This window comes from Nipponia nippon, unplaced genomic scaffold, assembly GCF_047370975.1.
Source record: "Nipponia nippon isolate SJK-2023a ecotype South Korea unplaced genomic scaffold, ASM4737097v1 scaffold_1, whole genome shotgun sequence".
Lineage (NCBI taxonomy): Eukaryota > Metazoa > Chordata > Aves > Pelecaniformes > Threskiornithidae > Nipponia > Nipponia nippon.
Window position 1 is genome coordinate 116,094,779 of NW_028262290.1, and position 24,988 is coordinate 116,119,766.

A 24,988-nucleotide genomic window follows, 5' to 3' on the forward strand; every position below is an offset into this window, starting at 1 on the left:
GCATGTGTGGGCTGTGGGACAGACATACTTGTCACACGGGTGATGATCTCAACCAAATGAAAACCCTTTTCATTTTCCAAGCACACAAGACTTCCCCTACATTTCTCCACCTATCTATAGGTAATCAAATGAATGAATCAGATTGAACTGATATGTGTAATAATATGAACAGTTCTGCAAAAAGCTCTGAACTACTTCCAGTTTGATAGGAATTATGAGGAATATACAGTATAGAAGGTGGCATGTACACATTTTTTTGGCTCCAATTTGGGATGCCCTGTCTAACATATTGCCTCAATTCCAAACTTCTGTTTATATCATATTTCACTTTCTTAAGTTCCCCGTACATTTCAGTATATCTTTAGATAGATGACAGGCAGACACAGATGACAGGCAAATACACATTACAATGGTGACACAAGAGCAGTTTCATACTGAACAAAGCAGACTTCCCATTTTAAGTAGCATTTGAGCTCTTTGACTGTAAAACCAAAACAACAACAAAAAAACCCTCCCTCATTTTCTGATCAACTTTTCTCACGTATACTGCTGAGAATAAGATTTTAAAAGTTGGACAATTTAGTTAGGCAGGACTTTGGAAGATATGAGACCATGAAAAATTATATTTATTTTTCGACATTGTTCTTTTTTAACCTAGTCTTAACTTCAAAAATTATATGGAAAGGTAATTTGTCTTTAAAATCCACTATTCTGTAATGAGAGCTAGAGTACAGAGACTTAACTTTATGAAGGTTAACAAACGTTTAGGTAGTTGAGGTCAACTCTGTGTTTTAAAATTTCATTTCATAAAAAAATGTTCACTTCAAGAACAGTATGACTTGGTCACATTCCAATAAAATTAAAAAAAAAAAATTAAGATTAGGTTAAGCTCCTCATCCTAAACAGTCTTCTGACTGCAAAATTGTCATTATGGTCTGACTGTATTTTTAAGACAGACATCACTGAGAGTTCACTAAAGCTCCAGGATTGCAGTCCCGGAGAGATTCAAGTCCTAGCGCATTTTTAGCATCGTCTTGCCCTCTCTGTAAAGCAGCACGGTTGACCAGGCAAGCCACAGCCCTCCTTCTAGCTGCAACCTCTTCAATAAGCACCTTCTCAGATCCCAAGCCTCAAAAAGCAAGTATTTTTCATAGGCACACGTACACAGAAGTGGATATATGTTGCCCTAAGATGGCCAACTGATGAAAGAAATGAAATGCCCCCATCCACTCCATTCATACCCCAGTCCCTCGTTTGACAGATCCTACTTTGTACCGCAACACCTCTAAGGTAGCGTTTTTACCAGATTTTCCCCCACCAGCCCATGCATCTCAAAGCCATTAACTCTCCTGACATTTATGCCTCCAAGCACCTGCAGGCAGCAAGAATGAGAGGTCTCTGCTGAACAGAATAAATGCACCTCATTGCCCAGAGCCAGGGAACAACTCATCACCTGCAAGCGTGAGCAGAGATGTGACACGTACCCTCACTCAGGCAGAAAAATAAGCCACACGGTGCTTATTCAAGCCCACACGGTAACACCGCAGAGTCATATGCTCTTCCTAAACAGGCACATGCATACAGAAGTAACAGCCAGTGTAGAATTTATGAATTCTTGAGTATGCAAGAATATTCTTCCCTCTCCACAGTATGCAGCTAAAGTACTTTGGAAACCATATGCCGTAACGAGATAATTTATTGTCAAAATGCAAATCTTCAGAATATCTGTCTATGGGGCCTCTCCATAAATTCATGTAGAACTATCAAGGCTCAGGCTTACAGCACAGCATAACCACGTTGAACAGCGTTTCAGCCGCTCTCCAGATTCTCCGGTATTCTGGATACTGTCCAAGTAGTAATTAATAGAGTCAACACATTTCCAGTATTTGGTGTTGATTCTGAACCGCACAAAAATGTCTCCTCTGAGAGTACTGAAATGCAGAACACATGAAATCACATCGGACGCTTTCAGATGTGGAACTTACACAATATTTGCTGCAGATAATAAAATCTCATCAGCCCTTATTCAAGCTGGATAATAACAACCTATTTTCTGTCAGAGCTGGGGACATTTTTAAAAAAAAAACAAAAAAACCCCAAACATACCATCTCCTCCAGTTATGAAAAGGAAGAGCTACTTCTACAAAGCTTTATTTTACAGCAGTATCAAAATAATGTAAATTACACCCTGGAAGCACCATGATGCAATACGAGCTTCATATAATCCAGTTACCTACCATCAAATCACTGCAGAAGGGAAAAAATCTGCAGTTTGTGTGGTGCTTACAAAACAGCTGTACTCACAGTCAACTGAAGAGCAAAGCCCTGTATTTATTTCTGGAAGATCGACACAGGAATGGTGTCAGAACCAATTTGTCTGGCTCTGTGCCTCACCTGCAGCTTGCAAGACCACAGCTGAAAGGGTCGTTCGATCCGTTACACCCCTGCAACATCCTGCCTGCTGAGCTTGCCCACAAGGATGCCAGTTCATTCCTGGTAAACAGCCTTGCTTGCTCATTCCCACCACGCAAGAAGCCACAGCTTCACCAGAGCACTACAGATAAAGTTTCGACTGTTGAAGACGACTTCAGTGTCCTCTCCAGAAGTGCTGTGCAAGCATTTCCAACAGCGTTTCCAGTGCTACCCACCTCTGCGATGCGCTGCCACACAACTGAGCAAGGCATTATCAGATATTAATGGGATATTATCACATTATCATCAAACAGGAGAAGGCAATGCTGTGAGGGAAGACCTGTAGCAGTTGGTGCACTACAGAGGTGACATAGATGTGAAGAGAAGAGGGAGAACTGTAAAGAGAGAGGAGTGCCTAAAAAGCATTCAAATATGATTGATTGTGTTTTGTTTCAGAGGAGACTATTTTTTTTTTTTTCTCATTTACAGCTCAAAAAGAACGCCAGTTTGCTGCACACCCAGCTTTTTCTTATTCATACCCAAACATAGCCCTTGCACAAGGGCAGGTATCACCAGACCCTGAGGCTAAGCCTTAGCAGCCTGAGTGTTAGTTTTATCTAGCTACTGTAATTCTCTTGACTTCTGAATATCAGACTTAGTGCACGCTTTATTCAATCCTTTAAAAACATTCATGTCTAAGTGTTGTTTTACAGATGACTGAATATCTCAGGGATAGCCCATGAAAAGGATCCAAAATAAATTGTCCATGATCTTAAATTTACTTCACACACATGGAAGATTTTTCAGGCTCAGTGAAATAACAAATACCAATGTGTTTGGCTCGGGTTTTAATCTTGCAAAATTAGGTAGTCCCTCTAGCCTTTTACAGGAGAAGCTAATAACATAAAATAAATAAATAAATAAATACTCTCTGCAACTGCATCTCAGTAAATCACCTAACTACTGGATATGTAAATGCAATAAGTATCTTTATTTCTCCTACTAATCGAATACAGGAAGTACACAATTTTCAAATGGGGCTTTCTTGTTCCAATACCAGATGCCAAAACTTCATTACCCAGTTGTAATTACTTCCTCTTCATTTTGTAGTTTATAGGTAAAGAGGGAGAGGAAGGCTATGGTTCCATGAGGGTTAATACACACGTGGCACTCGGCGGCACAAGTGATGCTGATTAGGCAAGGACACATGACTGCATCTTCGGTGAATTAGCCAAGGAACTTCATATTGAGCTTTTGCTAGCTTTATACAGATTCATGGAGGAGAGCATAAAGCATGGCAGCACACGTCTAACCTACCAGGAATTTTGCAATGCATTTGAACCATCAGAAGGAATTTATATCCCACAAAAACTCTGTGGTCAAACAATGAGATTTGAAGAGAAAATAAAGTGGAACCAGGAGGGGAGAAGAGGAGGAAAAGGGAATGAGTGGTGGCAGGTGGTGGAGGGTAACCAACTCCTAAATAATCAGGTTGTGCAGAAAATGACTCTTGAAGCAGAGAGAGCCAGAACAAGGGAAGAGGCAATCTTCCAAATATGTTTGGGTTGTTTAGGAATACAGCCATATGGTATCAGGTGACATGTAAAGCAACCAGCTCATTTCTATAGCAAAGTAGCGGCACTAAGGAGTCATGGGAAGTAACATTCCAAGATACCATCTTAAGTTTCTTGCAAGAGACAAAATCGGGTTGATTTCTCCTTATGCATCTTCATATCCTTAAATAACCTCAGAATGCGAGCCCTGTCCTCCCCTCCCACCCCAGAAAGCGATAAACAGCACTCACTCTTGTTACAAAAATAATAAATAAAAAGAAATATTAAAAATATATAAAAAAATATGCCACGCAGTCATGGTACAAACCAGCTCTTGTGAAAGGGAATAAAGGAAAAACACAACAGTGTTGCTACTTACATTCTTGTATTGCTGGTCTTGTTGATAATTACAGATTTTCCAGTCTGATCCACATTGTGATCCATTCCAAAGTAAGCTGCCACTCTGTGCACTAACATCCTCTGATATGACGACATCTGAGGGAACTTTTTATAGTGATTACTGGAAAAAAAGAAAACAAATCACATTGATAATTACATTTCCCTCTGAGCTATAATTAAATGAAAATAGCAATACATTCGATAATTCAGTGGACAGAACTCTAACCGAAAACTTCTCCTTTGTGCATTTACATATAAATGTTTGCTACAAGAAGGCAGAAAAGAGAAAAATTCATTTTTAGAGTTTCTAATAAGCACATTTCCATGCACTACATTGGGAAAAATAAAGCTCACGCTTCATGGTATCTACTGAGTATTCTGTATATTGGGAAGAACTTGTCCCCCAACCCTGCACACACACTCACACTCCCTGCACACACAATCCTGCAGATTTGCTGAGATACTGGCAACAGCTTTCTGCCTTTCTCCCAAAGGTCAGATGCAGGGCGATGCTGGAAAGATCTAGTTTGGCAAATACTCCCTTTTTCTCTCTTACTGACAAAATGCTTATTTCCCATCAGCATAATTTCTTCCTCTGCTGCTATTCTGACTCTCTATTTTTTAAAGCTGCAGAAACATTTTCTTACAAAGAGCATGTGGTAGCAAGAATCCCTCCACCCAAGTCCAGTTTTATTTTCCAAAACATTAGAATAACATAGCACACAGGGAAACCCGTGAGGCAGCATATTTGATCATCCTTTGCACCGAAAGTTTTAATTATTTTTTTGGACCTAAATGAGCAGAGCCAGTGCAATTATGACGCAATGAAAAGCAAAAGGTTTTCATTTACATCTACTGTATTTTAAGTGGTACCACCATGTGTCAGGAAATAAAATCCTGATCTTGCAGCGTGCCAGTAACACCGCTCAGGAGCACTGTGGTCCATATGAGCGTACCCCTCACACAGCCTGCATTGCTACACACACATGTGACTTAATAACCAAGTGTGGAACTCGACTTACTTGTTGTCACTAATAAAATCAATAATTTCCTGTTCCATTTTCAAGAGTATCATTCTGTCCCTGTCAAAAAGAAATGCAAGGATTTGTAGCATCAACCACCAACAGACATTTTAGATGAAAAAATGAATACATCAATGTTTGTAAAGCAATTTTGCGAGCGTTGTCAGCCATCTTGATTAAAAATGAACCATGCTTTGCATTGGCACATCTGGAGAAGATTGCAGCCTGCTTTCCTGCACCTTTGCTGGCATATATGACAGATTTAGCTCTTCCCTGAGCTCAACTATGGCCTGAGAGTGCTTCCAGGCACACCAGGCTGTGATCAACGCCTTGCATAGAAAGACACTGACTGCTATGGTCCTTTTTCACCCTTTTTTTGAAGGAAAATGAGATTCCCAGCTAACCCAGCTCTTTCATGAGAAGAGCTGCTACCCACAGAAATTTTCTACGTTTTGTCCGAGACATATTTTCCATGAGGCATTGATCTGCAGGCGAGAAGACTGGGCACATCTCATCTAGTTAGAGAGCACAATGGAGAACAACGCCTTTGAACTATGGCTCCCGGGAGGCAATGCCACAGCATTTCTCAGTCAAAACGCCGTTTTCAACTGGAAGGTCTCAGATGTTCCTTCCCACCCCCCCCCCACCCCTGCCAAAAACACTCAAAAATTTCCCCAGCATATTTCCACACATACATTTTTTTCTAAGCTTGACAGAGTCCATCGCTCCTTAGTTCTTTTGAACTTTCTCATTTTGTGTAGATAAAACAATTCAAGGACCTTCCGTCATCTATACAAGAGGTTATGCAAGCTGTTAGGTACCCAGTTATTCCTAGTTCTCCTATAATTGCAGGATTGTGTGGTTCCTATTTAACAGATTCAATTAAAATGAACGTTGAAAATCACAATGTATAAAAATGTTACAGATCCTTCGTTAGACATTTAGAGGCAAATTTAACAATGGGATGAGCTTGTTGCTCCAAATGAAAACTACAGGAATACCAAGAGCAGAATCTGGCACTGTGCACAGGACTTTAATTGTGTACAGCACTGCCAAAAGAAAGCTATTTTATATTCATATTCAAATCTCCAACTGCAATGGTTATAATACATTACTGCTAACATCATGTAGAGCTATATGGAAGAACGTAAGCACAAAGACCACATGTTGCTGAAAGTGAAATTAAACAATGGGTGACTGGACGGGGGAGTAGAAGTTGATGACTTTTTATAGCTTTTTGCTCAGTTAACAGCCTACCTCCTTTACATTTTCCCTCATAACCGTCTCTAGAACTAATAAAACACAGGGTACAGTTATGGGAACTCGAAGACCGCCAGCTTTAATTTCAGGATTGCCAGCTCTAATGCAGAAAATACCTACCTGGGGTTATTCTTTAATGTGTTAATGAGAAACTCATGCAAATCTATGCCTGTTGAGTCGGTATACTCTTGACTGCAATCTGAAAAATAAAAACAAACACCCCCCCATTTATTTCATTTCGACAGTCATGATATTAACCTATGCTGTAAATCAAAATCCATTTTCCAGCAACAATCTGAAAGCATATGCTCCAAAAGAAAATGTTCATTTGGAGTTCAGCCAAGAAAGATCTACGCTTGGAAGTATCGAGTGGACGTTCCTGATCTCTCTGTACCATTCTACCGAGAACGTAGACACCGACAGAAACTGCTGGTCGTTTGAAAATCACGAGAAACCTTCAATGCTACTCAAGACCCTGCCAAGTTCTTCCTTTAAACTACTAAATAAAATTAAAAAAAAAAGTTTTATTCATCAACATCTCTTTGCATCACTTAATACATGCTGCACACACAGCAAATGAGGCATCGTGCCAGTGGGAATTCTATTTGCATTAACAGACTGAAATCCAGTGATGGCTGAGAGTGGGCGGGTAACAGGGATGTGTGACAGCAGTCAGAATTAATTTTTCAGCATTGCTATATCGCCTGACTCAAAAGTACACACAGATCCTCAAGCTGGCGTGAACTTTGAGAGCTCCATTGAAGCCAACTGACAATTCACACCAGCTGCGGATCCACACCCAGGTAGGCCATGATTATTTTTGAGAGATTACACTGCAACTTTATACCATGGATTAATAAAATGTTTTTTAAAAAAATACCGAATTTAGATGCAAGATCTTTTCTGAAGAAGCCTTAGTAGGTGATAACAGTAGAGTGCAATGCAGGTTAAAGGTCATGGATGGATTTCCTTACAGCATTTAAGAGAAATTCTCCATGAGAGGAGCAATAGTGAAGAGGATTACTCTCTACTGCCTACATTGCACAAGTGACATGCCAATATGTTATCATTAATGGGGGGAAAAAGCGTATTAGTCTTACTTATCTTATTATATAATCACACATATATTTACATATATATGTGTTTATACGAACATGGTTAAGTATTCAGAAGAATGATTTTTACATTAAAGAAAATTAATAACCTCTAATACCAAACCTCAGTTCGGAAGTTTCTTCACTTTCAAAGCCCAGTGTTTGTATGAAAAACACTCTCATGCATATACATTTCAGTTTCTGAATTTTCTCAATGTATGAAAACACTGCTACTGTGTATTTATACACAAATAAAGAAATGTACGCTTATAAAAACATACAATACTTTTTATAAAAGTAATTATAGCAATTTAAATATTTTTAAGTTCACCTTTTGATAACATTCTGATCTTGTTTTTTTCACTGTTTTTATCTTTTTCTTTATTTTTATCCTTCTCTTTTTCTTTCTCGGAGTCATCTTTACTAGATTTATCTTCTTCTTGCAAGCTAGGAAAACTTGAAAGCTGTAGTTGGATTGATTCCTGTTGGGAAAAAAAGAAAGATAAATTTAGAGCCAGATTCAGTAAGCTTCCCATGGCTTCCAACCTGCAGAGATCTGCATTAAACTATGTGTAGCTAGAAAACCTGAAGCCAGATACATTTCTTTCCTATTTGAAAAATGACTTTTTTCCAGGAGAGCAATGACATCTTAGAGGCCAAATTCTGGTGGTAAGTGTATTTCTTCCCTAATATTTGAATACTATAAACTTTTAGTCTACCTATATTAAAGGCACTATATTATTCGACACTTTAGACTTATTAGAACTGTGAAATACTTTCTTAAGTAATTCTATAATTTAATCAATACTACACATGCTAAATGATGATCGATGGATAGATGTCTGAAAAATATAACTTTTTTCCCCTCACTAAAAAATCCTGCAGGTTCATATGAACTGTTTTGCACATGTAAGCGCAGCATCAGCTAGACTGAGCTTTCAGGCTCTGACAGTAGAAGAGCGCCAGCAAATTACAAACTCAGCTGTATACAAGAGGGCTTACTAACTTATCAGGTACTTTATATATTTAAAGACATATGCAAACATGCCTTTAGCCAAAGGAGTGAAATGTGCACTGGAATTTTCAAATGAGATGTGGTAAGTGAACTTTCTCCAAGGCATCATAAGTTTTATCCTCAAAAATTCAGTATTTTAGAGACTACGAGTCAGCTTTAAAAACTTAATTAAAACTGAGCATTCAAGCTGGTTTGCGTTTTCCGATGTGCTTTAAAGAACTTGTTATTTCCCACTTACAATGTTACTTTATGTTGGCTTTGTTTTAACAAAACACAAATTATTGTCTTTTGAAGTTACCATGGCATAATTTATATATTCCAAGAAATACCAATCTGGTTGGACAAAATTGAAGGAAGCATACTTCTGTGTTCATATACTTCTGAAGAAAAAATGGCCAAAATAATACTATATGCTTAAGTAGTGTACATTTGAATTAAGCTGTCACAAAACTCCCTGGTGATGCAGGAGAGTCCTGCGTGCCTGATAATTTTTTGGCATCATGTTAATGAAAACCAAATTCACCAATACTGGAGAAATCAGAGTTTCTTAAATGCTAGTAAATTCCCTTCCTTCACGATTTTTCAGAGAATACTAGCATACCAGAAGATCAATACAAAACTTTAAAGTAGGGGGTGGGTTTTTTAAGCAACCAGACCATTATGAATTCAAAAGATGCTTTCAATAATTATTACAAATTTTAGGTTTCTGAATTTTTTAAAGAATTACAAATCAGCCACCACAACACATGTAAGACAAGATCCTAACAGAACAAGATATTAGCATAAACATGCCACAGTAAGACAGAAACTGGGTAATGTCTCAGCTTAATCATTATTGACTTTTTGTGAAGTTCGAATGTGGCACAAAAGACTTAAGGTGAAAAGCACTGTAAAAGAGAAACAAAGCCCTAGAGCCAAAATTTGACCTGAACTACCATCCATAATCCCTACTTCTGTTAGTTTTGGCTGACAGTATTAGCCAAAAACTGAGCGTACAGAGAGAAGGAGTGGGAACTTCTGGTCATTTGCGGTAAGGATACATAGAAAAATGTTAGCTAACCTGCTCAGCTGCACTCAGAGGACTAACATTATGTCTGCTTTCTTTCACTTCAAATGGCAGTTCAATTTCTCATTCAAAGAACAAACTTTGGATCAACCACTGCCAAAAGACCCTGAAGGATAACTCTGATTCCCTGCACTGCCCGGAGCAGAGCGACTCTGCTGCTAGCTTTTCAAAACAGGAGAAAAATGTAACTGGCCATGCTGTTCCCAGGATATTAACCCTAACCTTCACAGTGGTTGTTAAAATGCACTTATGAAAAGAAAAACAACAGACTTTACACATAAGCACACATATGAACATACAGTAGATACTGCCTTACATGTAACATAATACTTATATATTTGCACTAGAAGAAACACACAAAAGGGCTGTAGAGTCGTGAAAGCAAGCTACTGTATATTTTCTTAGATTTTTATTGATTTTTTTCTCAATAATAAAATACAATGTTAATAAATACATTGATACAACGTAAGTATAGTGAACAACAAAATAAATGTTCAAGTTGCAATAATACACTTCTTGGTCAATAGTATAACATTAAAGGCAACATTCCTTTTAAGTAAGGACATAGTGAACCATCAGGTAAGCGTTCAAGATCAAGTAATACAGGTAAACAAGTTTTTTCCCTATACAGGAAAATGAAGGCAAGTATTCAAATATAAATACAAACATCAAGTCTGCAGTACAATCCATACTCAGTAGTTCTGGCAATGTACTGTACATTCTCTGGTAATTAATTCCCTGTGTTTTGTAAACCATTAAGATAAAATAATAATTAAAAAAAAAATTCCAAACCAAAAATAAGCTTTTTCTCCTCTGAAGTGAAAGCAAAGCAATTCAGTTGGCACAAAACTTCCTGTATCCTTCAGCCAGTCCAAGGAGGAGCCTGCAGGTCCAGCTTTCCATGGCAAAGCTGAGCCGCATTCATTAGTAAAAGGTCAGGAATTGCACTTTTGCTGTCGCTATCTGATTAATTACACCAAGCCAATTGTGTCTTTAGGAAATGGATGCTGGGGTCCAGGGAGACATCTCATCTCCCATAAATGTTTCAATATGGTCAAAGGAATCTTTGCCACGGCTGGTCAAAGTCAGGTAAGACCAGAGGCTGTGTGTAACAAGAACCCCTCCTCTGCCTGGCATCAGGGTACAATCCAGACAGAGATTTTACCTCACAACTTGCCAGTCTCTCCGACGTTTAATACAGGTCCTGTGCAGTACATTATAAACTACCATGCGATGCTTAATACAATCTGTTTATATTATTCTCCTTTTCATTCTCCATTAAACCATAGAAAATACAAATGAAAGCAGAACAAAAGCCACGCATCTTGAGTAACGCAAGTTAAGCAGAAAGCGTATACCTACAACAGAACAACTGATAAAATAACCTGCCCATCTACTGCATAAGCATCATTGTAGAGCAGTGGAACATGTAGATGTTCCCCTGCTAAACAACCTGGTTTTTGGTCTTTCAAAAAAAAAATAAAAAAGTTAGAAAAACCTCTCCATACTTATGAGCTAAGAGGAGAGCTGGATTTGTTTCATTTCAAGTCAATAGAGGAATCGGTGAGAAAGTACACTTAAATGTTATTTTTTGTTTTTGTGCTAAGCTCACAAGAAGTCACTTGCTCAAGCTCTCTCGATGGCTGATCTCATTTGCACATAAACATCTCATAAATTATAGGCAGTGCTCATGATATTTCGGTTTTGGGTTTTTTTAAGCCTTGCTCCTACCAGGCAAGCAAAGAGCATCTGAGGTTTTTACTTTTGCTTTTTGGGGTATTTTTTGAAGTTAGTCTACAAAACTGCCATCAGTGTTACTGTCCGAGGTGAGGGGTGCAGGGGACAGAACTCTACCAGCTGCTGGGAATACAACACTACCAGTACAGATAAACTCAAATACACACTTTTTGATACCAGTGAATCTACACCAAGAGTTTAGAAAACGAATGCCACTCAGTAGGAGGCATCCTTGGCTCTACCAAGGTATTTTAGAGAGCGAAGGTCCTGTGAATTTTATGTGAAGGGGGACACTGATATGAACTGGAGTCTCAGAGGAACCAGAAACCAGAGCATATTCATAACTGTATCTGGTGCAGCCTGGAAAGAGATAGCCTTAGAGAAAAGAACATATTAATATTCTTTTTGATTGTTACTATTTTTTTTTAATTTTAAAATCTGAATTCTTTTGAATTCTTTTCCATTTTCTGAAATTTTCAGGGGGTCTGGAAAAAAAAGCAAACAACACCCTGTGATATAGCATAAAACTATTATTTCGAAATAAAGTTCACGCTAAACCAGACAACTTCATAAAAAACGTGTTCATTGTTGGATGTAATTTTTCCCCCAAGAAAGACATTGTAAAATGCCCAATTAAGTAACATAATCATGCAACTGAACATGGAGGTCAACCATGCAGCTAACATCAATGATTGCAAGTGTACCTGATTATCATGAGTATTTTCCGCTCCCGGGCGAGGGGATGACTCTTCACACACAGCAAGACTCCGGACGAGTTTTCCTTTAGCTCCTGACTGAATAAGAGAGAGAGAAAACAAAACGGAGAACACTACTACTGACCCCAAGTCACATAAACTGCACATATCAAGCTGTCTCTAAACATCCCAAATAACTTCTGCCCAGCCAGCCAGCAAAACTGTATCTGTCTTCGATGCGGATAGAAAAGGATTCTAAGCAACGAGCCATTTGCCACACAAGGGAGGTGGTAGGTTTGTTTTTAATTTCTGCTACAGTTCACTCACTCCCACCAAAAATTGTAACAGCAAAGAACAGACAATCCAATGCTGAAGATAATTTAACATAAAGTTCAACTCAAAGGTTCCTTCTGTCATTTGGTTTTGGGGTTTTTTGTTTGTTTTCGGTTCCTCCCCGCTTCTTCTAGTAGTATTACATCCAAGGAACACGGACAATAAGATGTGCAAATTTTACGGGTCTGCACTTAGAAAATTAGAGAAGGTTTTGGTTTTTTTTTTTTTTTGTTCCCAGAAGCTCCTTTTCTCCCCGATCCCTTAGGGAGCTAGTCAGTCTCTGCTTCTTTATGTCAAGATTAGTCCATTAAAATAAAATTCAAACAAAAATGTTAATTACTAAAGCAAAAGGAACGAGCTTTTTTCTTCCCCAGCGGCACACACATCTTGCCTAACACAAGCACACAGCAAGCCCAGCAGCATAAAAGTATGATGCATAAATAAAGGGGAGCCTGACACATTTTATCTAGAGGGAAGCCCTCTGCCTTTGTGCAACAAGATTATGGGGGGGAGGGGGAAAACAAAACCACAAACAAAAAAACCCCACAAAAACCAACACACAAACAAAAAACCCCCACCACCACACAAGTGACGAAAGGCCATCATTTCAATTGCAGACAGACATTTGACTGAAATTCTTTATCCTACCATAGCATGCAATTCCAAACAGAGAGGAACCCTTACCTTGGATCTCTTTTTCTGCTGGTTCTGATTTGCACCTCGTTTCTGGGTACAGCAAAAAAGAGGAGCAGTTATCACTTCAGTGGAAAACGTGCATGACAAGAGCATTACCAATAAAGAGACTAAATCACTCCTAAATGATATTTTAATCACTTGCTGACTGCAAAAACAACTTCCCCAAACCCAGTCTGGAAAGCTGGGAAAAACCAAGAATCATCTCTGCTCTCTTCATTCGTTTTAAGAACAGGTATAAACAACAAAAACACATACTGCAGTGTTCCATAATTTTGCATATAATAAAAATGTAAGAAAAGGCATACTTAAGTAAATTGTAAAAGCTCCCCCTCTCCAAATTCCTCTTAAATTGTAGTCTCCCCCTTTATATTTATATTCGATTGAGCAAAAAGGATTAAAACCCCCTCATCCGATAAAGTCTTCTTATCAAATTACCTTCTTAGGCTTTGCATAACAACTTTTTGTTGGCAGTAACACCTACAAACCAAACCACACATTAAGTAATTATTCATTAGCATTACCTGTAAATTCATGAGATCAAGGTAGTTTTCTAAATCCCCAAAGAGGGAAAACAGTCAAATATTTCACCAAGCTTTAACATAGACATCTAGGAATTAACTTCTCAGAAAAATTAATAACATGGACAGCAGCCTAAAGAGCTTGAAAGGTATAACAAATAACACTATTTATTTTATAGGGAGATAAAAGGACCCGAGAGAGAGAGAGAGAAACAGTCTCAAAATTATGAGAGAAAAAAAATAGGGGAAGCACAGGCAAATGAAAGAGATCATAGAAATGGAAAGGCAATGGTAATACGTTGATATTTAACACGCCCATTCACTGTTCCTGTCTTACCTGCAGCTCTGTCTTGGCATCGCTCAGCTTCTCCTCCTTCTCCTCTACTTCTGAGCTTTCAGATTTATTAAGGATACAGTTGTCTGGGTTCGCTTCAGAGATGGCAGTCTCCTGCTCTTTCGCAGCTTCCTCCGCTGTCTCCTGGTTCAATTTACCTTGCTCAGACATTCTTCCAGACAGAAATTAAAACAACAAGATTTGGTGACCTGAAAGGTCAAGATATCACAACACAAACACACACACAGAAAAACACTGGGGGTGAATTTTTATATATTTTTTTTTAATTCCCAAGTAATTCCATTTCCTTTGATAAACAAACCAAAATATGCAGCTCAGGAAAGGAAAACTACATATGTCCCAGCTGAAGAGCTGTATTGAATTGACAATATTGGATAAGGGCAGAATTGTATCAGGTTAAACAAGCAGAGCTCTGATCTAAACAGTCTTGGTGGAGAGCAGATTTAAGGTAAGGTGCTGTGACTCCCCAGCCCTGTCTCTCCCAGCCCAGCCCTGGGAGTGCCGAGGTGCACGCAGGGACAGTAATGCGACTCTCCGCTACAGAGCTCAGCGCCGCCAGGCATGAAGAACCCATTCAGGCTTCCAGGTGTCTGACATCTCAGTGCTCCCCTGCTCTAGATTCCCCCCCCCCCCTTTTTTTTTTCTTTTTTTTTTTTTTAATAAAAAAGAATAGCCAAACAAATGAAACAAACAAATAAAAACCAAAAACACTGTTTTTAGCACTCAACCATGGGTTTTGTACATAGCAGAAGCCCATGGTGCTCACCACCAGTTTAAAAAAAAAAAAAAAAAGTATTTTTGAAGAGGTAATAATTCAATATAAATATGAAATCTAAATTTGGCAATAAAGCTCTCAGGGTCAACGTTTTCAGGCATCAAACTGACAGCTCCATTATTAAAATCCTAAGCCTCTTCCCAAACCCCATGCCACTCTCCAGCACAATGAAAATCCTACAGGAAGCCCTTGGCAGCTATTTCTAATGAAGATATCTTAACTGAACTGCATTTACTCTCCGCTCACAATGGGTTGTTGTACAGAAGCTTTAAAGGCTTTTCAGAGTTAAAGCCCATTATTATTTTCTCTCTCTTTCTCTCTCTCCCCCCCCCCCCAGCTCCCTCTTGAAGCCTCCCCCACTGATCAATTGTCAAATGAAACTCATGAATAATTTAACTTTTCTTTCCCCATCCATTTGGCTTAAGAAGTATCTTCAGGAAAAACAACTGCAGTTGAGAAGAGTTACTTCAGAAAGGGTCTTTTGCAATACCTTGCCACTTCTCAACAACGAAACACTGGCTATTAAGCAAAACCATGCTTTGCCATGTTTCTTTTTACAGCTTTGTAAGTAACATTCAACAGATCTGATATCACTCACCTTCATTTTTTTAAGCTATGTTTTAAGTGAAAAAATAAGACCTACTGAGTTTTAAAAACTTACTTTTTCCAGTTTTTGCTTTTGTTTTGATACTGTAAGCCAATAAAATAATAAAACCTTTCCTACATAATCTTCCCATTTGAGAAGGATGGTGGATTTCACAAGAAATGAAGCTACACGGTTCATAAATGAACCGACTGGAATATGAAGCTCACAAATTAGCTCATAGTAAGCCAATTCAAGGTTTGGGTTGTTCTTCCTCCCAGCACCCTCCCCAGGAAGTCCCATGGTATTGACCATTCTGCAGTTACAACTGAAACTTGAAGCACTTTGCTAAAAATTCAGAACACAATGAATGGCAAGACCTGAAACTGGTCTGTTAAACAACCCTTAATTTGTTAAGGATTTACATCAAGAAATGCACACGCATGCACAAGTTCTTCGTGGGCATATTACCCCCACAGCTCATCTACATGCCTACACAGTGTTCACAGAACCAATTACACTCATAATCAGCTGCACCAAAGAAGACATTTACCTGAAAAACTGCTATAATTCCCACTGTCTTTCTAGCGTCTTCTGTTGCTCTTCGCTGGTTAAGTCCACACAAATGATCACTGACAACATGAGTCCCATGTCCCCATTAACAGTTCAGAGTGCCAATCTCCATGCTGGTCCTTCAGAGAGTTTGACGGATCATAGTCAACCTGGAAAAAGACAAAAAGTAAATAATAGCAAGGGCAATGATCATGGTACAAGTTAAGGATGCAATAGATAGGACCAGATTTCTAACACTAATGACCAGCTTCAAGCAAATCACTTTCACAGCTTGATCCAGCTCCACCTGTCTCAAAACTGCCTGCTTCTTCTCTAATGAAGGCTAGAGCCGGCTGTTCAAGTCATAACAGCTCCTACGCAAGGAGCTAAAATTAACAATTGCATTATGCACTGAAGATTACTCACTCAATTTTAACCTTTTTTAGTGAAATCCAGCACTTTTCATTAAAAAAAAGGCATATATACATATTTATATATAAGCTCATCTGTTTGCTTCAACAGAAATCAATGAGGGTATGAGGAAAAAGGACCTGCCTGCTTTTTAACTACAGCTTCTGCTCCAATTAAAATTTCAATAGTCAAACACTATTGAAAAAAGAAGCTAGGTGGGTGCTTTCAGAAACTGACCTCCTTTGCCAGGGTAGTGAATCGAGATGTTCATTTAATAAGCCGAATAAAAGTTGAAATGTTCAAGAATGGGAGGAGGAGAAGGAAGAAATCCTATTCCCTGAACAACAGCCACCAGAAAAACTTCCTTTTGAGGCACTATGTGAGGAGGAAAAAGGAGATCTCCAGGTTATGGTTCAGAAAATAAACCTGAAGAAAAGAGTTGCCTCACCAATGCAATTTATGCTGTTCATCAGGACTGTGTTTGCCAGCTGAATAGCTGATCTGACAGTAAAGGAGCATTTTGGGATAAGTCGGAGTGATTTACAAACCGTGGCTCTGTGCCGAACTGTCTTGGTACAACAGGCACCTCTTCTCAAGGCTTGCACATGAATCACAGTTGAAGCAATTAGAGCAAATACACAAAAACAGCAAATAGGAGGAAACGTATCATTCTGCTCGGGGGGCGGGGGGGAGCTGAAAATCATCTCACTCTAATATTAGACTCCTCGTTTCTGAGGCACGTTTTAAATTGTGCATGGTTGCAACTGCTGTACAGTATGTGGCAGCACACTGGAACTCACCATGTTAAGAGAGCTGAATTTCATGCACCAAAAATGGAATTTAGCCTTTCACAAAAATCAAGTACTGCTCTCTCCGAGCGCTCAGGCACACAGAGGAGACCAGCAGGCAGACTACCACTGCCAGCCTGCAAATTTATATACATAAAAATATTTCTTTTCCTCAAACCACTTAATAATTTGTACAGAGTACAAGTAATAATTTGTACAGAGTAATACAAAGTAAGTCTTCCCACTGGCTTTTTGGTATTTCTCGCAGGACATTTTCAGAAATTTTATCTCATTGACAAACATAGGATTACGATGAGAATGGAGGAACAATATGGAAAATTATGCCTAAGCACTCAAGCACATACAAATGTATTTCATGGAGCCAATACTCAGAGAGATGAGTGAATAAACCACTGACTGAAAAACCTCTCCTCACAACCATCTTCTATTAACCCTTTCCCTCACACTTCTGAAAGAGAGAAAGAAAAAAAGAAATCAACCAAAACCAACCAAAAACCAAAAAACCCAAGGAAATACAGTGCATTACAGTTCTACTCAGAAAATAGCCAGCCAGGGTATAGACCATTGCCATCAAAACCCTCCAAAACTAACTGAGAAATAGGTATCTGTACCAAAATGAGGACACAATTTTTTTTTTTTTTTCAGGATTCTTCAGTGATACCATGTGTTGTGAATTAACTATTCATAAGACAAACAAACAGAGGAAAACAAAAACCAGACAACAAACCAAGCAACCAAAGGGTATCATATCCAGCAAGTGAAGAGATCTGCCAAGACTCCAATAAACAATATTTCTGGTCTTGTGCCACAGATGCTCAACATAATCTTATCATGCTTTACCAAAGACATATTTCTTCATAAACTGAGTTCCCCATATTGTTACGCTTAAAATCTCTGATGCCAACATCATTTTTCATTGGCAATGTATGAAGAGACCATAGAATCTTAAATTAAAACAACAAAAAACCCCCATAAATTTCCCCAAGAAAACATAAGCAAGTGGAAAATAAGCTTACAGTATGCAGCTACCATTTTTCAAACCTGCAATGACAGTGTTTCTTAGGATGATTTTTTAAAAAAATCCTTCATAATTATCTTCTGGGGAAAAAAAAAAAAAGGCAGTAAGAACTGAGGCATATAGCAGTCACAATCAAGCTCTTCACCTTCACTCAATATAAATTTCCTCCTCCTCCTCCATTAGGCAATTTACAAGTGATGACTAATCATTTACATACTACAATACGTAAAATACACTTCTGGTTGTTTGGGTGGGTTTTCAAAGGGACTCAGGTTTCTATAAAATACTTCAGGGAGAGTATAAATAGCAAAAAGGAACCAGTCAGAAAATAGCCATTAAGAGTGAGACATTTTGATTGAAAATACGTCTCTGTTTCTCGTGCGTTTCCAGGATATCTGGTTATTCAGTGATGAATGCACTTTTTACGATTGTCATAAACGACAGCACTGCTATGGAAAAACATACTGGATTATTCTTTCTTGCACATCGACAGAAATGTCAGCAATGATTTGACTGTCAAAACCTTCAGTACCGAAGTGACGCAAAAGGCTGAAAAAATGCACTTGTGTTTTTGATCCTCAGGTAGAAACCACAAAGCTTGTTGCTAGGCAAAAACCACCTTCTTTATTTGCAAGTGAGCAAAATTTCATAGGGGTGTTGGGATCTTAGAAGCACTCTACAGGAGCTTGCAGCAAAATCTCAGCCTCTAATTCCTTAAAAGAACCTGAGTATCGCACACCACAATACAACAGAAAATACAGGTCCCCACCAAGCCATTTGTAGAACCACTTTGATGGAAATATAATCTGTTTGTACAGAATTTATAAGCACCAGCTGATCAGCATACACTGTGGGATGGAAATGCTGTTTTTTTCTTAAATTGCTTTATTTATTAACAGGACTTTCACTTTAGAAGCCGAGGGTACTACCCAGCTTGAGCACCTACTGCCAGAGCTCAAAGACAAAGGGATGGAAGAAGGCACGTATGGTCACATACGTTTGTACAACACATACCACGCAGATTCCAAGAAAAGCCTGTGGGAAGGCATACGCTTAATTTAACGCAAGAGTTTAAAAACTATACCCAGAAGAAGAGCTGTCAAAAAAGCACAGAACAGAAAAATGAGCAAAGACATTAGAAAGCCCTCCTCAGTGAACATCTGACAGTTGACCATCAACTGAAATTAAACAGAGAGACATCTGACAAAACCCTAAGAGCCCACCACAGGAGAGTAAGCCCTTTCTGTATTATGTATCAGGAAATGTTTTGATGGTCTCAAAGTTATCACACACTGAAGCAGGAATTTTGAGATCCTTGTGCTCCCAGTAAGTATCAACATGTCCTCTCTCAGAAGAAAAGATGAGCAGGCTTTAAGGCCAAACAGCATACTCTTAACCAAGAGCAGGCAGCAGCAGGAGGCAGGATTGAACACTGCCAGAGTGAAACCCAAGGGTTTTTTCTCCAAATGAAGCTGCTAAGCATAGAGGTAAAAATCATTTGAGCCTTAGCGGCTCCTGTAACTGAAAACTGGCTGTTGTTGGCAATACCTCCATGTCAGGATCCTTCTCATCCCATAGCGATCTTCCACTCACATGAACAGCTCGCAGGTATGAGCCCATGAGCTGGAAGCAGAGATGTCAGTCATGATTTCCACTATACCTCATCCATACATATAAAGATAGTTTTGACTCATTATTGCTAACTAACTCATCAGATTCCTGGAAACCACTGGAAATGGACTATGGCATTATCTCAAGATTATCAGTACACACAGCCCTCAATGTTGCCAAACTCCCGTGGCTTAAAGCATAAACTTTCTGTTATTTGACATTTGCTTAAAAATTCCAGTTCCTACCATCAAGCAAATCTACGAAAATGTCAGGTTTCATACGGAAAGCAAAAGCTTCAACTCTCTGTGGTGGCTTCAAAGAAAACCTTCAGGATATAAAACCTATTGTTAAAAAAAAAACAACAACAAAACAAAACCAAACCCAACCCAACAAAACAAACCCCCACACCCAAACAACAACAAAAAAACCCAAACCCCAACCTCAAACTTACCCCACCACCAAACCCAAAAAAGGCAAGTAAAATAAATGCTAGAGTTTTAGTTTGAACACACTATTACTCAGTTGTCAGTCCTAGTCTTCAGGACCTACATCATTAGACAGGCAGTACTGTGTGCTCCTTCTCACTGGTTTCCCACCTTTCCCACAGAAATACATGAACGCACAAATACATGTATGCACTTGGAAGCCAAGTTTGCTGCTGTGTATTACCATAGCAGGATAATAACCCATGCCAGGTCTCACACCAAAATGCTTTAGTATGAAAAAAAACAATAAAAAATAAAATAAAAATTAAGGCTGTGAAATACACGGAATCCTACAAGTTCACTGTTTGTTAAAAGACTGAAGGCAACCTTAAAAAACAAGGGCAAAAATATTTTTAAAGGAAATGTTTGAAGCCTTATTTTATTTCCCACCTCCTCTTGTCTTCACTTTGTCCCCTCTGCATCATCACTATAAAAACAGATATAGTGATTGCCTACATCTTCTGCTCCTACATGCCACAGACCTTTGCAGTTAAAAGGTTATTTAGACTCATTTACTGTTGGCACTTTAACAGAGACTGTCAGTTAGCAGATGCAATTTTTTTTTTTTCCCAGGAGTTGTAGAAACATGAGCATCTGTGTACAAGCAATAGTGCAGAGGCCACTGACCCACCTTAAGGAGGCCAGCAAACAACAATCAGTGGCACTGGTGGTCAAATTTGATGAAAACGGGATGGATTGAAATATATCAGATCAGATTTCAGATTCTATGCAACAATCAGTTGTCTTTTAAAAGAGGCGACTAAATGATACAAGGAACAGCATCCCAGCTGAAGCCTCTATCTTGGAATAGCACTGGTTTTCCTCCAAACCTGCATGTGAAATTCAGTATTTACAAATTACAGTAGGGATGAGAACAGTCTAATAACCAAAAAAAAAAAAACCCCAAAAAAACCACCCACCAGAAACAAAGCAATTTTTTGTGGCTTACACCCAATTCCTTTTTTCAAAGGGATCCTCTTGTTCCTAATGGATTGCCACCAATATTTTCCACTTTAATCCCCTGTCAGAAGACCTCATGTCAATGTCATCATTTTCAGTCAAGTAATAATGATGATGCTCCCTCTAGCTTGTTATATTTCTGCAAAGCTAGAAGCTTTATTCAGGAAAATAAATATAGATGGCCTATAGGGAGAGTCTGTTTTGTTTTAATACTTAAGAACAGACTCAAAAAAATGCTCTTTTATCTGTCACGATGACCATTTGAAGTCTTCCAGGATCAGCATGAAAAGATATAAGGCTTTGAGTGATATGGCTAATAAATGTCAATCACGCAAGTTTACTAGGAACAGAGTAACACCCAAACTTTTAACAAGCTAATCAGATGTACAAATCAGCACCCTTGGAATGAGTTGCTTGCTTTAGCCCAGCCTTCAACATAGCCTTGCACATTTCAAACACGCCAATTTGTATCTCATTCCCAGACATAAACCTGACAAATTTCCCTAAAATCAAAGTCATTAAACTCACTGGTCTGACTGTTAGGTGGTGGAAAACAGCACAGCTCCCATGACTCCAAACACAGAGACACAGTGGTTCCCAGCCATCCTTTCAATACACACAAGTCTCCTTGCAACACACAAAAGTCATCTGCCTCAACTCCTGTAATGAAAACAATAGCCAACATCGGCAAATATACAATTGAAAGGGAAAGGGGGACTGAAACTTATCTTCCCAAATAATCAAGTCTATTTCTCAGCTATCAAAGATAATTGTATCACAAAGTCCTCTTTAGAGACTGATAGCTTTATTTTAAGATGAAAGGGGCTCTAGGGAGGATGCTCTAGTAATCTTACTGTAAAGATGTTCAAGAACCTCACTGCCTTGGCAGGATACCTTCTCCATTACCCCACTACATACATCAAATAGTTTGTGAATTTTTCTTCTTGTGCCAATAGTTGCTCTTTATTTTAAATAGCTTTCCTGATTTCTTGCTAGTTCTCTCTTCCTGTGAGAAATATTTGTAAACCTAACAGCAAATAATGAGGTGATGTAAAGAAGCCAATTCCTTTTAATCGCCAGTTAAACAGGTATACACCATTTCCATTACTATCTACATCTAGTCTAATTTTTATCAATTGACGGTCTGCTTCAACATTTCCTTACATCTCTCTCACACTCTTCCTCCACCAGGACTGCACTCTGTGCAGACAGACACTCCTCCACCTATTGATGCACAGTGGTGAATGCACTACAGGAGCTCTGTTTTTACAAAACTAAAACCAGTTTAAAGACAGTGAATATCAATAGGGTATCCCAGAAGGAACACTGGGCCAGCTAAGCCATCATGCCTCATTCACTAATAACCGATTGTGCCAAACACAAACCAGTTGAGTCCAAGGAGGGGAAAAAAACAAAAAAAAACAAAACAAAAAACAAAAAACAACAAAAAATCAAACCCCCCACCACCCTAAACAAAACAAAGAAAACAATTTTGTACACTACTAACATAGTCTTTGTACAAAACTTTCTAGGCAGCTTCTCCCAAAGCAATTTTTTTTTTCAAATACATAATACTCAGGACATGGGTGGCCCATAACTTATGACCAGTTGCTTTACACTTCTTCCAGCATCACCAGTGGATGGAGGTACAACCAGAACAAAAACGCCACAGGAAAGGACCAAGTATCACCGAGTGTCACATATGCTTTCCCTGTTTTTTTTTCCTTTCCCAATTCATGTAATGGCCTCTCTATTTCATCCTGCCATTTCTTGACAAATTAGGTGCATTTTCACTAGCGCTAGCTTAATTGGCAAACCCTGAAAGAAAATAATTGCTAACAGCAAAGCAGCATTATGCTGATGAAACAGACCCGCGCTTAACCACTAGAATTGCCTTAGCAGACAAACACCGACTGCAAAACAGCAAGAAGCTTTCACATAAGAACTGAAAGGAAAAAAAATACATTATTTCCCTCCAAAAGTCTCTTTGATTACTGAATTAAACATAGTAGCTATTCCTACTTGTCCTAATACCGTTTTCTGAAACAAAACTAGCCTGCAGCTAAAGAAAAATTCTTTCCAGAAAAAAAAAAAGGCAAGCTATAAATGTATATAAGGTTTAAAAAAAAAAAAACCACCACCACCACCACAATCATTATGAGATATTTCCCCCCATTTAACTTCGCTGCTTGGAAACTGTGCATTTATACTCTCTATATTCAAAGACAATTGGTATCAAGCTTGTTTTAATGCCAAGTAAGTTTTCCAAGCTCGTACTCCAACCAATTTGTATAGTTATATCTCAAGTCTCCTCTACCAAAGGCAACAAAGGCTGGACCCTTTGAGAGTTCCCAAGACAAGGTTATTTTATGATTTTAATATATTATTTTATTAATTCATCTTTATCAACATAGGAACACTCCTGAAATTTCTTCTTGGTTGTGTTTATCAGAAAATATATTGGAATACAAATGCTTAGTTGACAGCTTCTTTTGGATATTAATAGACTTAGGAGAGCAATGTCGAGTGAGAACTGTTTACGTAGACAAAATCTCATCAAGTAAGCTTATTTTGCTAGACACCACTATTCCGTCTAAAGTCTTGCAAGAGGTATACACAACGTTTTGGCAATTTTCAGTCAAATCTGGAGATCCCCCTTGTTTTTGACTTTGAATCTCCTGAGAATGATTACTACTTCTTGTTAGATCCACATCCCCCTGTTTTCTCATTGTTTGAAGCCCTTCTGAAGAAAAAGAAAATTAAGGCAGAGATGTTATCTTACTGTCCTAATATGATAGAGAAATTACAAATGTATATAATCAATATAAATATCTATATATTTCTATAAAAAGTGTGCATTTTATGTATTTAATTTATATATCTTTGCATTTTAATATATGCATATTTGTATTTTATGTAACTACATTGGTCCCATTTTGGCTGGTCTCGGGCAATGCAGTTAAGTAGTAAATACCAAACATTACAAAAAGAAGCCTTAAGCGTGCTATGGATTGTATTCAATGCTCTGTATTGCCATGGTTTCAAAAGAAAAAAGAAAAATGCCCATTATAAATATAAACTAGAAGTTAAAATGGCTCATGATTAAATGCATGTTATAAAAGCCAATGAAACCATTACACCTTTCTGTGCAATGCTGCAAGCACTTAAGCACCAAACATCCTCAGCTTATGCTCACTTGCAGAAATAACAAAGAAATCAACATTTAGATCTTTTGTCAATTCCCTTGCCGCCACTAAAAACATTGTTAGAGATTCCCCCTCTATGTTAAAACTCATCTTAAGATATGTACTGATATACATTACATTTCCTCATGAGCAGCACCAGTACAATGTACTAGACATTGCAATCAATTCCTGAAGAAACAAACAAAAAAGATCCAACTATAAAATATCAGGTATTTTATACTATTACCCTAATGGCCAGGGAGAGGAAGAAATCCTCTTCAAAAGCAGTTACAATAGTCAAGAGAGAAAAGACGGAAACCCAGGTTTACAGAACTGGCAGTGCCCGTTCATAGATTTGCAGTTTTGGCTTCTGAAAATATCTTGCCAGAAACCCTGTGGTTTCTGCGTTACGTTTGCCTTTTCCAGTGGGTAATTCCAGGCTCT

At 38.4% G+C, this 24,988-nt stretch overlaps 1 protein-coding gene across 21 annotated transcripts in view; it reads right to left on the reverse strand.

The window, feature by feature from the left end:
• ARPP21 (cAMP regulated phosphoprotein 21) overlaps positions 1–24,988 on the reverse strand; it is a 283,331-nt gene that overhangs the window by 88,853 nt on the left and 169,490 nt on the right. For 17 of the 21 annotated variants that reach the window (XM_087768114.1, XM_087768125.1, XM_087768150.1 and 14 more), the window contains exons 2-10: positions 16,067–16,235; positions 14,138–14,343; positions 13,718–13,759; positions 13,271–13,312; positions 12,263–12,352; positions 8,072–8,222; positions 6,767–6,845; positions 5,387–5,446; positions 4,345–4,485 (exon numbers count right to left, since the gene is read on the reverse strand). In XM_087768114.1, the coding sequence (XP_087624240.1) occupies positions 4,345–4,485; positions 5,387–5,446; positions 6,767–6,845; positions 8,072–8,222; positions 12,263–12,352; positions 13,271–13,312; positions 13,718–13,759; positions 14,138–14,305 (773 nt within the window). In that variant the 5' untranslated portion in view covers positions 14,306–14,343; positions 16,067–16,235. Of the gene's footprint in view, positions 1–4,344; positions 4,486–5,386; positions 5,447–6,766; positions 6,846–8,071; positions 8,223–12,262; positions 12,353–13,270; positions 13,313–13,717; positions 13,760–14,137; positions 14,344–16,066; positions 16,236–16,321; positions 16,385–24,988 lie in introns of those variants that run through there. The other 4 variants (XM_087768117.1, XM_087768168.1, XM_087768179.1 and 1 more) reach the window with 4 other exon arrangements.